The sequence below is a fragment of the Hyperolius riggenbachi genome, chromosome 11, assembly GCF_040937935.1.
Source record: "Hyperolius riggenbachi isolate aHypRig1 chromosome 11, aHypRig1.pri, whole genome shotgun sequence".
Classification (NCBI taxonomy): Eukaryota; Metazoa; Chordata; class Amphibia; order Anura; family Hyperoliidae; genus Hyperolius; species Hyperolius riggenbachi.
Window position 1 is genome coordinate 110,767,765 of NC_090656.1, and position 12,608 is coordinate 110,780,372.

At 43.6% G+C, this 12,608-nt stretch overlaps 1 protein-coding gene across 1 annotated transcript in view; it reads right to left on the reverse strand.

Annotated features, from left to right (window-relative positions):
* The window catches only part of CD81 (CD81 molecule), a 99,731-nt gene that overhangs the window by 11,576 nt on the left and 75,547 nt on the right, over positions 1-12,608 (reverse strand). The window contains exons 2-4 of the mRNA XM_068261221.1: positions 9,521-9,635; positions 5,616-5,713; positions 3,299-3,373 (exon numbers count right to left, since the gene is read on the reverse strand). Coding sequence (XP_068117322.1) covers positions 3,299-3,373; positions 5,616-5,713; positions 9,521-9,635 — 288 coding nt within the window. The remainder of the gene's footprint in view (positions 1-3,298; positions 3,374-5,615; positions 5,714-9,520; positions 9,636-12,608) is intronic.

Sequence of the window (12,608 nt, forward strand, 5' to 3'; positions counted from 1 at the left end):
TGGTGTAGGGAAAAAAAAAAGTCTGATTGAGGCTCTCTTCACATCTAAAAACGAAATCACAGATTTTTTTGCGAGTACCCCCCCCCCCCCCCCCCTCCCGGCACTCCACTGCGCGCTATGATTTTGTGCAAAGCGCATTTGTAAGCACTTTTGCAGAGCGATTCCGTTTTTTCACTTCCTGACATCAGTCAGGAAGTGAACTCTTTGACCCGGAAAAGAATAAATACAATGTATTTATTCTTAAAATTGCAAACGCATTTGCCGCACAAAGTGATTCTGTTAGCATTTAGCGCTCTTCCTATACCTTCCGTTAGATCAAAATTGCCCCAAAAATGGTACAGGCAAGTGGATGAAACACGCTGATATGAACCTTCTCATAGAGATTCATTGCACAAGTGTTTTGCGGGCGATTTTGACAATTTATAAACAGAACCAGTGTTTAGTTTAAGCTGTTTAGCCTGGTACTATGTGTGATCAACTACAAGTTTATATGCGTGCAGACCTTACAAATGGCTTCGAGTAAATATTGACTGGGCGCCGCTCAGTTCGGCTCTCCATGCTGCAGCTAAACTCCGAGGCGGCGTTAATTACTATTCCCCCTCCGAGTTTTCACATCTCGAGAGATGTAATTTGGGTTCTGCCAGCCGCCAGAGCCCCGAATTACTGCTACATGGGGTGCGCATCATAGCACTGCTGCTATGACAGCGCACAGCTTCGTCACACGGTGCTCATCAACGTGCAACAAAATTACCTGCTTCCATGGCTCCAGCTATGGCTCCTTCTGCCTGTTCCCCACCTGTTTGCCCGTTCTGCTGCAGGATAACCACTTATGCTAGTTCCTGGCCAACACAGCTCCTCTCCACTATACATTATGCCTCTCCTTTACTGCCGCTGCTATCAAAGACTTTGGTCTTGAACTGCATGTGCATACCACCTGCAGTGGAACTCTATTCCTAGCCAGCTAGCTTACTGTATCTACCAAGAAAAGTTACAGCACTGATTTTTCATTTTTGACAGCCATGCTGGTTGCCTCCTGTAGCTCACAGTGTCACTCATCTGCACCAGTACTGCCCTCTGCACTCCTTTGTTCCTGCTCCCCGTCAGCTTCACATCATTGCATGTGTCCTGCATGTAGCATGACTAGCATTGCTAGACTGTATGGAAAAAATTCACCAATGTAAAGATGGGAGAGAGGAAAGCACAGACCAGAGGCGCTTCTATGTAAACGTATTGAGAGGGCCCATTCACACCTGAGTGGGAATCGCGCGATTCCCGCTCATGGCAAACCGCTAGCAGTTTTGCAAAAACCGCTACACATTGTAGCAAGTGGCAGTGTTTTCAGCGATAACCGCAAACGCGTTGCATGCAGCGGTTTACGGCGATTTGTGTTTCGCAATTAGCGATAGTGATTAGCGTGCGATCGCTCCAAAACCGCCGCAGTGCCCAGTGATTTTTCCGCGTTAATCGCGGGAAAATCACTCCTGCAAAATGCCGGCGGTAATCGCGTTTTGCGATTATAGGTGTGAACGGGGCCTATGAGTCACAAATATTTGAAATAACTCTCACCTCCCTTGGTGACTGAAGCTGTAATGCTACAGACTCAGCAAATGCGCTTGTGACATATATACTACGGGAAGATTAACATCAATATTGGCAGAAGTTAACTTTTTCACCCATTTTTAAATGTAAATCAGATAAGGTTTTAATAACAGGCAAGAAGGTTCAAGTGGAATCCAAATGGAGCAGTGCAGGTCATGTGACTGCGTGTCCCCTTTTTTTATATAACATATTAGCAGCTTCAATAGAGTTATGTCGTTTGAGATAAGTGCACTGCTTTTGACCTCAGTCAGCAGAACTCGTCGTGCTGTAAATTCTTGGAATACTTTGATCTCTCTCTGCAAGCAGAAAATATAGAAACTGAAAGAAGTCCATTGTTATTGTCTCACACTGCTTCCTAGTGACAAGTGGCTATAAATACACATTACAGCAGTACTAATTAGAAGCAAGGAAATGAAACAAATACAAAATAAAAAATATGCTTAACCACTTTACCCCCGCGCGTACATATTTCTCCGCCCCTTTTTCCATCCTTTAAAAACCAGGGACGGAGAAACACGTACTTTCCGCGTTCCCGACGCTGCCCGCGCTCCCGCTCGTAAACACGCCGCCCGCCGCTAGTAAACACGCCGCCGCCCGCTCGCCCAGAGATCAATGAACGGGAAAATCCATTCCCGTTCGTTTATCTAAGCCCCGCAATGATCTGCTGCTCTCCTATGGGCAGCGCGATCATTGTGAGAAAAAACTCACGTGTCCAGCCTCCTTATTCTTCCTCCAAGCTTCCGGAAGGAAGCTTGGAGGTCGCATTAAAACAAAAAGTTACTGTGGCCATCTTGTGGCCAAATAGTAAACTACACCCTACACATTTTTCACATACAAATAAATGACTTTTACACATAAAATTAACTCATTACCTCCCACACTCCCCATTTTTTTTTTTTTTTTGTAATTAAAAAAAAATTAAAAAATTTACAATTAAAAAAAATACATAAATAGTTACCTTAGGGACTGAACTTTTTAAATATTTATGTCAAGAGGGTATAACACTGTTACTTTATAAACTATGGGCTTGTAATTAGGGATGGACGCAAAACTGAAAAAAATGCACCTTTATTTCCAAATAAAATATTGGCGCCAAACATTGTGATAGGGACATAATTTAAATGGTTTTATAACCGGGACAAAAGGGCAAATACGTTTCATGGGTTTCAATTACAGTAGCATGCATTATTTAAAAACTATAATAGCCGAAAACTGAAAAATAATTATTTTTTTCCCCACATTTTTCCTATTTTCCCATTAAAACACATTTAGAAAAAAATAATTCTTGGCATAATGTCCCACCTAAAGAAAGCCTAATTGGTGGTGAAAAAAACAAGATATAGTTAATTTCATTGCGATAAGTAATAATAAAGTTATAGACGAATGAATGGAAGGAGCGCTGAAAGGTGAAAATTGCTCTGGTGCTCAGGGGGTAAAACCCCTCAGTGGTGAAGTGGTTAAATTAATTGGCCTGGAGCACTTGCAAGCCTCTAAATAAATTGGCTGCTGAAGGGTTCATTAAAGTTTTGGTATCTAAAGTTTTGGTAAGCAACTAGAAAGACCTGGGTCGGTAAAAAGAAAATAATGCAAGAATACGGCTCTGTTCTAAGTAATTACTGGCTTTACCATGAATATGAGATAACATGAGCCACTGATAATAAAATGCGAACATACTGGTCCAGGATTTCATTGATCTTACCTGATCACGGTTTACAAATCCCCAGATTCCGGCAGCTACTTCACAAGCAAACAGGATCACTAAACAGGCAAAGAACTGCAGAGATTTGAAAGACAATGCATGTCACAGCTGAAATAAATTATTAATATTACATTATTTAGCATTAGTATTCTGCCTTATACAATAAGTCCTAAGGAAAATGGTAGTCTGATAACTGGATGATTTGCACCTTCCTGGTGTATTCAGACCTACAGAAAGCTAGAGGGGAACTCTGAACAACAGAGATAGGAAGATAGAATAGGCAGGAACCACATGAGCAGGAGATATAAAGGTCACTTCGTGCTTCGACTACATATCATGTAACCTCTGCCAGTCAACTGTGACCAGGCTTAGCATGCAATCACAAACTATGGAAAGTAGGTGTGGTGCTGGGCCATGAGAGAGGTTTTTTGGGCACACGAGACACCTATTGCATCTTGGCTACCCATAGACAGTAATATAAGTTTGCAGCTATGGGTTGCCGGGGGCTTGAGTTTCGGTGCATGATAGTAGTGCTAGAGTGGAGGGGGCGGTGCTTCGATCGGTAATGGCAACAGATAGGTTAATGTTCGAAGAGGACAGGGTTCAGGTTAGCGTCAGGAAAGAAGAGGGGAGGTTAGTGTTAAGAGTCAAGAGGGTAAGGTAAGGATTGGAGTAGGAGGTTACTGTTATGCGTTAAAAGGATGAAGGTTAGTGAGAGAGTAGGAGAAAGGGAGGCAATATGATGGGATATTACCAAAAAAGGAACTTCAGCAACATTCTGCACCAAAAGCAAATAGCAACTAAAATGAGTGTACTCGCTTGGTGGACACAAGGAACCTACCTGTCTCATCAATTCCCATTCCTGGAGGTGTGGCCAGGGGAGAAGACATGGTGTAGGGAACCCACTGATACTGTGTACACACATGAATGACCCATGATGAATGCTCATCATACATGCCTGTGCACAATACCAGCTAAATATGGACTTGGATTGAGTGCTCATCACACTTACCGCTCCTGGAATCTAGTGGCAACCCTTCCATTGCCTGTGGACGCCATCCCAAAGGACTTCCAGTTGCGGCGTCCTTGGGTGCGTCACGCTAGGCACGCACCCTTAGCTCATTTGAGCGTGCAGGTGGTGTGTGGCCACAGCACTGGCGCGAAGGTCAAAGTATTTAAACCCTGACCTTTCGCTACTCAGTGTTGCATCACTGAACAGCCACTGCATGTGTCCATGCTGTCCCTGTCTGTCTCGCAAGTCTGTCCAGTCTGCACTGTTACATCAGCACAGCCCTGTCAGTACAGTTCAATCTGTTCTATCCCATTTGTCCCATCCAGTCTGTCCCGTCCGTCTCATCCAGTCTGTCCTCTTCAGTCTGTCCCGTCCAGTCTATCCTATCCAGTACTTCGGGACTTATTCTCCTCCCTATCGGCAAGGTAACCCCTTGTTCTTCTCGTCTCTGGTGGGGCAGCCCTGGGGATGGTGACCTGGTGAGCACTAGGCAGCTAAGTAGTCTGCCACCCATTTGGGGTGACGTTCCATCATCCCTTTCAGGGTGCGCTGGGGAAGACCCATGCTCACTTAGATTTCACACCCTGCGAGTGCCTGTATCTATCACCAGATCAAAAGAACCCTGACTAAATCATGTATACATAATTATTGTACAAATTAAGCACCTTTTTATTACATTATTTTCACTGGAGTTCCTCTTTAAACAAAAATTTGCAAGATAGCTGCTCAGCATCCAACAAACAAGCACCTGAAATCTATAAGTCACCTGGGCACAGGTAGCTGCATGGCCCAGCATGTACCATGAGTTCTCTTGCCAACAACCCCAGGTTACGGGACAGGCAGCTCATGTCCACCAAGCCGACACCTGAAGTTTACGTTTCCCCTGGACACAGCTAACTGCATGGCCCAGCAGTTAATTACAGTAAAAAATCATTCTGGAATGTCATTTTAAGCTAGCAAAGCATTTGTCTCTATCGTGTCAGATGACAAGTGCACTCTAAAAACACAGAGGCTGATTAAGTGACTTAATAACTAAGCAGTCAGATGAGAGGAGATGACACAAATCATCCTCTAAGTCTCCTGTGAGCTGTTGTGGATTTGCACACAGTGCATGTATATATCTGAGACCGCCAGTGATTTACCACCTATCTAACTGGAGCAATTCAGCCCTGGCTGGTAATAAATGTCTGGTATATGCAGAGCTTATTAAATGAATGAATGCAGACACTGCACCACCAGGGGAATGCTTCTCCCCAGCAACACTGTCACACCTGCCTAATGAGGGGCACAGAGACTGGATCTTACCGTTCCCAGCAGACACTGGGATTCCTGAATAGCTCCGTAACATCCCAGGAAACCCACAAACATCATGACAGCACCAACTGCAATGATTATATAGATACCTGAGGAGAGATAATGATGGAGAGACGTTACATAGTATCCATTGATGAGACAGACTAGACAGCTGTGTGAATAACATTCCTAATATAACCAGACTGTTTTCTAATGTTCTCATATTTTAGTTAAAATGGAATGATCAGGTTTTTTATATATATTATGCTCAAAACTAAAAATATATATTTATATAGTTACATATTTTGGAACATGTGGATTACATCCATTGAATGAATATTTTTTTTAGTTCTCCATCATCTGCTAATCTGAGGAGCAACTTCTGTGAACAGAGACTTGTCATATACCTACTCCAAGAATTATTATTAATAGTATGTATGAAAACTAAATAATATGTGGTGATCCTATAACATGTTATGTGCACTAAATGCTGTCCGTGGACTCTGGTGTCTCTACCATTCCCCACTACAGCATGCTTTATTATCTGACCGTCTGTGCAGTGAATTCGGAGGCAGGAAATTTGGGCGTCCGTTAGCGGCACAAGTTTGGACGGCTCATAGGCTCACATTGAAAACATAGGTTGTAAGTATGAAATTTGATAAATAGCGGGTCCCGGGGCTACCAAGTGCCCAAATGTCATACTTGTTTGCAGAATGGTGGCGGAAGGTGGTTAATTTTAGGCGTCTGTGGGAAGGGTTTAAAGGTTAGACATGGGGGGTGGGGGCTTAGTTAGGGTCAGGCGATGGGGGGTGGAGTCTTAAGGTTAGGCCCCCATGTCTGAGCTTAAGACTCTTAGTTAAAGGGATTCTGCAGGGGCTTCCTGAGGATAAAAACCGCCACTTACCTGGGACTTCTATCAGCTATTTCTGGTGCCCAGTTAAGTTAAACAGGGAAGAGCAGTGTCAAGTGTAGGGTTTACAGTAGGGCTAGGATAGAAATAAGATGGGCTATATTACTGTAATTTATAGCTAGAGCTGCGCTACCTGAATGATAAAGGGTTTGGTCCTTGGCAGCGGGTAGGGCTTAGAGCCCCGGAATGTATCTCCTGACACTCTCCCCTTTTGGAGGCGTGGTTGTGACATGCCCCGCCTATCCTTCCATCAGCTGCTGGAGGCTGGACATGAAATGGCTACCAGCCACAACATTAATGCAGCACTTATTAATGGTACTTATCATTTCAATTAATATACAAATTAGATTTTATTGTGGGGAAACGTGTGCTTAAAGAGAAACTCTGAAAAATTGAACTTTATCCCAATCAGTAGCTGATACCCCCTTTTACATGAGAAATCTATTCCTTTTCACAAACAGACCATCAGGGGGCGCTGTATGACTGAGATTGTGGTGAAACCCCTCCCAAAAGAAACTATGAGGACTGTGGTACTCCTGGCAGTTTCCTGTCTGTGAACCTTGTTACATTGTGGGAAATGTCCTGTAAGTGATAAAATTGTTAAAGGATACTAGAGGGCATATTCATATGTGCCATCTATTGCACAAATGTTCCTCTGGGAGAAATGATGGGGAAGCAAATGATCGATCTCATCATGAGGTTAATATGTTTGTGTTTGGTTGGTTTCGATCATGTGACTCTTATTTTCTAATGTAGGAGGCAGAAGTTAAAGTGGCCCAGAGACGAACATTGTTTAAAGATTTACACATACCTGGGGCTTCCTCCAGCCCCCTCCACACAGATTGCTCTCACGCCGTCTCCCTCCGCCTTCTGGTTCTACCGTTACAAGCCCCGATAGCTTGGCAAGTCGGCCCGCGTGAGTGTTCCCCGCCGAGCTCTGCATCCCAGCCGTGGGATCAAGCGCAGCTGCACTGCACACATGGCCGCAACTTGCCCAACTTACGGGGCTTGTAATGGGACAACGAGGAAGCAGAGGAAGACAGCGTGGGATCGATCGGTGCGGCGGGGTTGGAGGAAGCCCCAGGTATATACAAATCTTTTAATAATGTTCGTCACTTTAAGGTAGACATACACTGTACATTTCTTTTGCCCAATTAGACATTCGATCAGGCAAAACATTTAACCAAAGGTAAACTGAAGTGAATTTAAACATTGGCAATTGATATTATGATTAATAAATCATGTCATCCAATCGATATTATGGGATAAAGATGGTTAAAATATTAGTCTTTAGTTGGTCATTGTCTAGATCATAATAGCAATCAAATGACAATCAAAAACAAAACTGATTGATGACCATATAGGGCCAGCTTAACACGTGATCATGCCCAAACAATCACAGACTCAAATCGATCAGATGATCAAATGCAATTTATCCTGTACACATAAAAGACCCCTTTTCCTCCCTTTATTGCCACATACAGCCAATGGACTACAAAGATGCCTGATGAGCACCCCTCACTGCTCCTCCCCACAAGCCACCTTACTAATGCTAAAAGGTACAGAGGTTTATGGATGATGCAGAAGTGGCCTCCCCACCATCTTAGAAAGCTCCTACCGGGCAACAACAGACTGCTGCTTTTTCTTCCTTGATTGACTTGGACTTTGCACTGATTGGAAGCACGCTGCAGGTAAGCCCAGTGTGACCTGGCATCCATCCCTGCCGCATTTAGTGCCAGTTTTTGTTCTTTTTTCATTTGAGCTGCTTTAAAGGACAACTGAAGCGAGAGGGATATGGAGGCTGCCATATTTATTTATTTTTAAGCAATACTAGTTGCACAGCATCCTGCTGATTCTTTGCCTCTAATACTTTTAGCCATAGACCCTGAACACGCATGCAGCATATCAGGTGTTTCTGACATTATTGTCATATCTGACAACATTATCTGCATGCATGTTTCAGGCGTGATTCAGACACTGCTGCAACCAAACAGATCAGCAGGGCTGCCAGGCAACTGTTATTGTTTTGAAGGAAATAAATATGGCAGCCTCCATATCCCTCTCATTACAGTTGTCCATTAAATACCAGGCAGTGTGGGTCTTTTACTATGGGTAATTGTGACTGAGAGGACACTAGCTTGAAAGTTGTGACTAGAGTAAGACCAACAGAAGTGAAAAGACTATGGAGGCTGCCATATGTATTTCCTTTTAAACAAAACTAGTTGCCTGGCAGCCGTGTTGATCTATTTGGTTGCAGTAGTGTCTGAATAACACCAGAAACAAGTATGCAGCTGATCTTGTCAGATCTGACAATAATGTCAAAAACACCTGATCAAAAACACCCAGAGCTTGATCATGTTCAGGGTCTGTGGCTACAACTATCTTGCTTCAGTTGGTCTTAAATGAGCAATGCCAGGTATTAATGGACTCCCCTGTTATCACATCCTTTCGAAATATCACTGGATAACTAAAATACCCCCCTCCAGCCAAAGGTATCCTTTACTATGTCGCAGAGGTGGGGCTTACGTGTATAAGTGAACCTGAGAGCTATACCGATGGTAGCCTAGCTACTGGTAGGGTCTCTCTAGCCGGAGAAGTCATAGGTGATGTTCCTGATTAAATAGGTTACCTTGGTCCTCCAAGTCTGCAGGTTGGGCAATAGGCTAACAACCTGTTCCCGTAAAAACTTAATTGTTAATAAACCTTCAGAGAAGCCTCGGAAATCAAAACAGATGGATAGAGATGGAGGGGGAAGGAAACTGAAGGCGGCCAAGGCTCAAATCGGGCTGTAGTGCCATAGGAAGAGGAGGAACTAAAACACCAAGACGTCAATTCTGGTTGCCTACAGCATGACATTTTCTTTAGACAATGTTCCAACCCAATGACACTGCTGGTGAATTCATACTTTGCAGGTAAGCGTTTAAACACAACACAGAACGTATCATTTTAATCAAACTAACATGCAGGTGAGAAATGAGACCCACACAGTAGACAGAAAGTTACTCACCAATATAAAAGGTTGCGGGGACTTGCTTGTCACCAATCTGCTGGATCAGGAGGTGGGAGGTCTTGGGTTCGTGCCGAAGCCATAGTGCTACTCCGAGGATCACCCCACCTGCCAACTAAAGAGAAGGCTTGTAAATGATTAAAAACTAAGTAGCAGACATAAAAAAGCCTGACAGCTACTGTGAAATAAATATGCCTGTGGAAAGCTTTACAAACACAGAGGTGTCGTTAAAAGCATTTAGCACATTTATCTAACTGACAGCAGCTCTTTGCAGTTCTGGCTACCTACGCAGTTGTTCACATCAACTAGTGACTTAGTCCAATGATGCTAGCGGAGGCTGCTATGTATGCCAAATAAGTACTTATTTTATCTATTGTTTATAATCCATTCTGAAAACAGTTCCTTTTTTCATCATAATTCTTACAGCCCAGTCTTCAGGCTCTAAATATTCCATCTGATTGCTTTGTAACCAGAGTACCGTAATACCTTTCTGTCGAAAATGAGGCTTTTGCAGCTCTAAAAATCTTGTTCTACATGACGTAACAGGGTTAATACCAGCCACCTTTTGGCTGGACATCACACTGAGAAGGGGTGGAACACACTATGAACTATAAGGAAATTTGCAGCCTGCTTTAAAATACTGCATATTAGGTGAGATTTTCTATTAAAAATCATCAGCTGCTGTTTAAAAATAAACGCAAAGGAATACGAATGCGCAAAAAATTGCATGTGGAAAAACACGTTTGGTACTTATCCGTTAGCCGGGCGCATCCGGCAGGTGGCGCTAATTACTATTCCCCCTCCAGGCCGACATGGATAGTAGGGAAAGATGTAACTCTGGTGGAGTTTTGTCGCCACCTAGAGGATGCGCCCCGCTAACGGATAAGTACCACACGTTTTTTACATGGACAAGTGTGGCGCCAGCCTTAGGAGTGGAGTCAGGTTTTGTATCTCAGAGCAATCCGTACATGCTGGCTGAAGACAAATGATATAGCCATACTGCTGGCAGACACCACATGTACAAGGATAGGAGGAGATAGAGGAGTCCATTACATTCTTTAGCAGATTCATATAGTAGATAAGGAGCATGGACAGAGGTAAACAAACCTCACCGGGAATGTCTGAAGAAGGCAAAGGAGGCATTAATTGCCGATGACATTAAATTAAATGTATAAGTGAAGTTAAAGGCAAAACAAAGAAAAATTGAGTTTGTTGCTTTAGTAGTAAATGTGGGTGGGGCAGTGGACATAGGGTTCTGGGGGGTAATCAGAGGCAGCTCCACAGATTTCATGCTGACATCTATTGGATACCTGTTTGCAGAGTGTGGCAGGTAACAGATCCCTCTCTGGTCTGATACTATCAGAGAGGGATCTATAAGATGGTAGAATCTGTTGGCCATCTGACAATGTATGGCTACCTTAAGCAAAGTACACACGGACCAACCTGCAGCCTGATTATCATCTGACTTTAGTCTGTTGGATGATAATCAGGCATGTGTACGCGTGCAAACAACTTGATGAGCAACTGATAACAGGCGGTTTGATCAATCCAACGGTTGGATCTATGTTGGTCTGATATCATGCAGTTGGTGCGTGTACAAGTTTTTTGAAAGACTTGTATTGTTTTGAATGTGTAGTCCGACAGTCCTCTTGCGTGCGCTGTATGTTAATTGGGTTGGTTGTTTAGCCGTCTAGGCGTGTGTACATACAGGTCATGTGGTTCGTTAGGTTGTGTGGTTTGTCATGTTAGACATGTGGTTGTGTGCATGTTGGACATGTGTATGAGCCTTTAGGGTTATGTTAACAGCTATCTCCAAAACAACTATCTGCACTTCGCATCGCACTTCTCTGTGGTTTGATGTTGCAATACTGAGAGAAGAAATTACAATCATTTTCAAAAGAGGAAGCTATTTACTGAAAGAGAATTTTTAATACCGAGATAAGAGATTACATTATTTTTTAAAAGAAGAAGCTATTTACTGAAAGAGGATTTTTAATTTTTTGGCAAAGACGCTCTGGAATATAGGACGCACCTAGGTTCAGAGGGCAAAAACCAAAGAAAAATGATATATATATATATATATATATATATATATATATACTCTAGACCTGGTGCGTCCATGTTCCAGGAGCGTCTTGTTGATGATCTCCCCCAATAATTGTCCTCCTGTTTCTCCATGTATCCTCCTGTGTCCCCTTCTGTGCAGCATGTGTCCGCTTCTGTCCCCATGTCCTCCTTTGCTTCCCCTTTGTGTCCTCTCCTGTCCCTCTGTGGCCTCCTCTGCCCCTGTGTGGTTCTCTGGTCCCCTGCTGTTCCCTTGCGTATCCCGCCCTCCCCGTGTGTTCAATTAGCAGCAGCATGGATCACGTACCAGTGATTCCAGCGGCAAGCGCAGATCTCTCACACGTGGCTCCCCCTAGTGATGGCTTCTTCTGATGGCGTCATCAGCAGAACCCATCACTAAGGGAGCAGCGCCGGAGAAGTCTGAGCTCGCGGCTGGAATCGCTGGTGAGGTAGGTGAGCCATGCTGCCGCTAATTGATTTTACATACGGGAGCAGAGGAGACATGCGAGGGGCGGGGGCAGAGAACCACACGGGGGAAAAAGCAGGGTGTCCTCAACGTTGCGGCAGGTCAGCAGTTTGTCTCGGTGGGCAATCGTAAGTCGGGGCCTCCCTGTCTTTAAAATATAAGACACAGGGACTTTTTCTCCCCATTTTTTGTGGAGAAAAAGTGCATCTTATAGTCCCAAAAATATGGTACATATACAGTATATAACTGTTCTCTATATGTTTATTTCATTCACCACTGGCTACCCAGATAAAGCATTAATAGATCTACTTACTGAATGATTGCATTCTTATAAGTAAGTTGTTTACTCAAACAAAAGGCTCAGAGAGTTCACCTATTTGCAATGCTTGATTTTATGCTGTTATTCATCATTATTAATATTATTGAGTAATATAAAGTCTACTGTTTAACAGTGAATAATCTATTTGTATCAGGAAATACACAAACCACCACCACCATGCCCAGCAAGCCAGCTCAGTGTTCTCCCCAGGGTCAAACAGGTGGGCGGGCTGCCCGGGT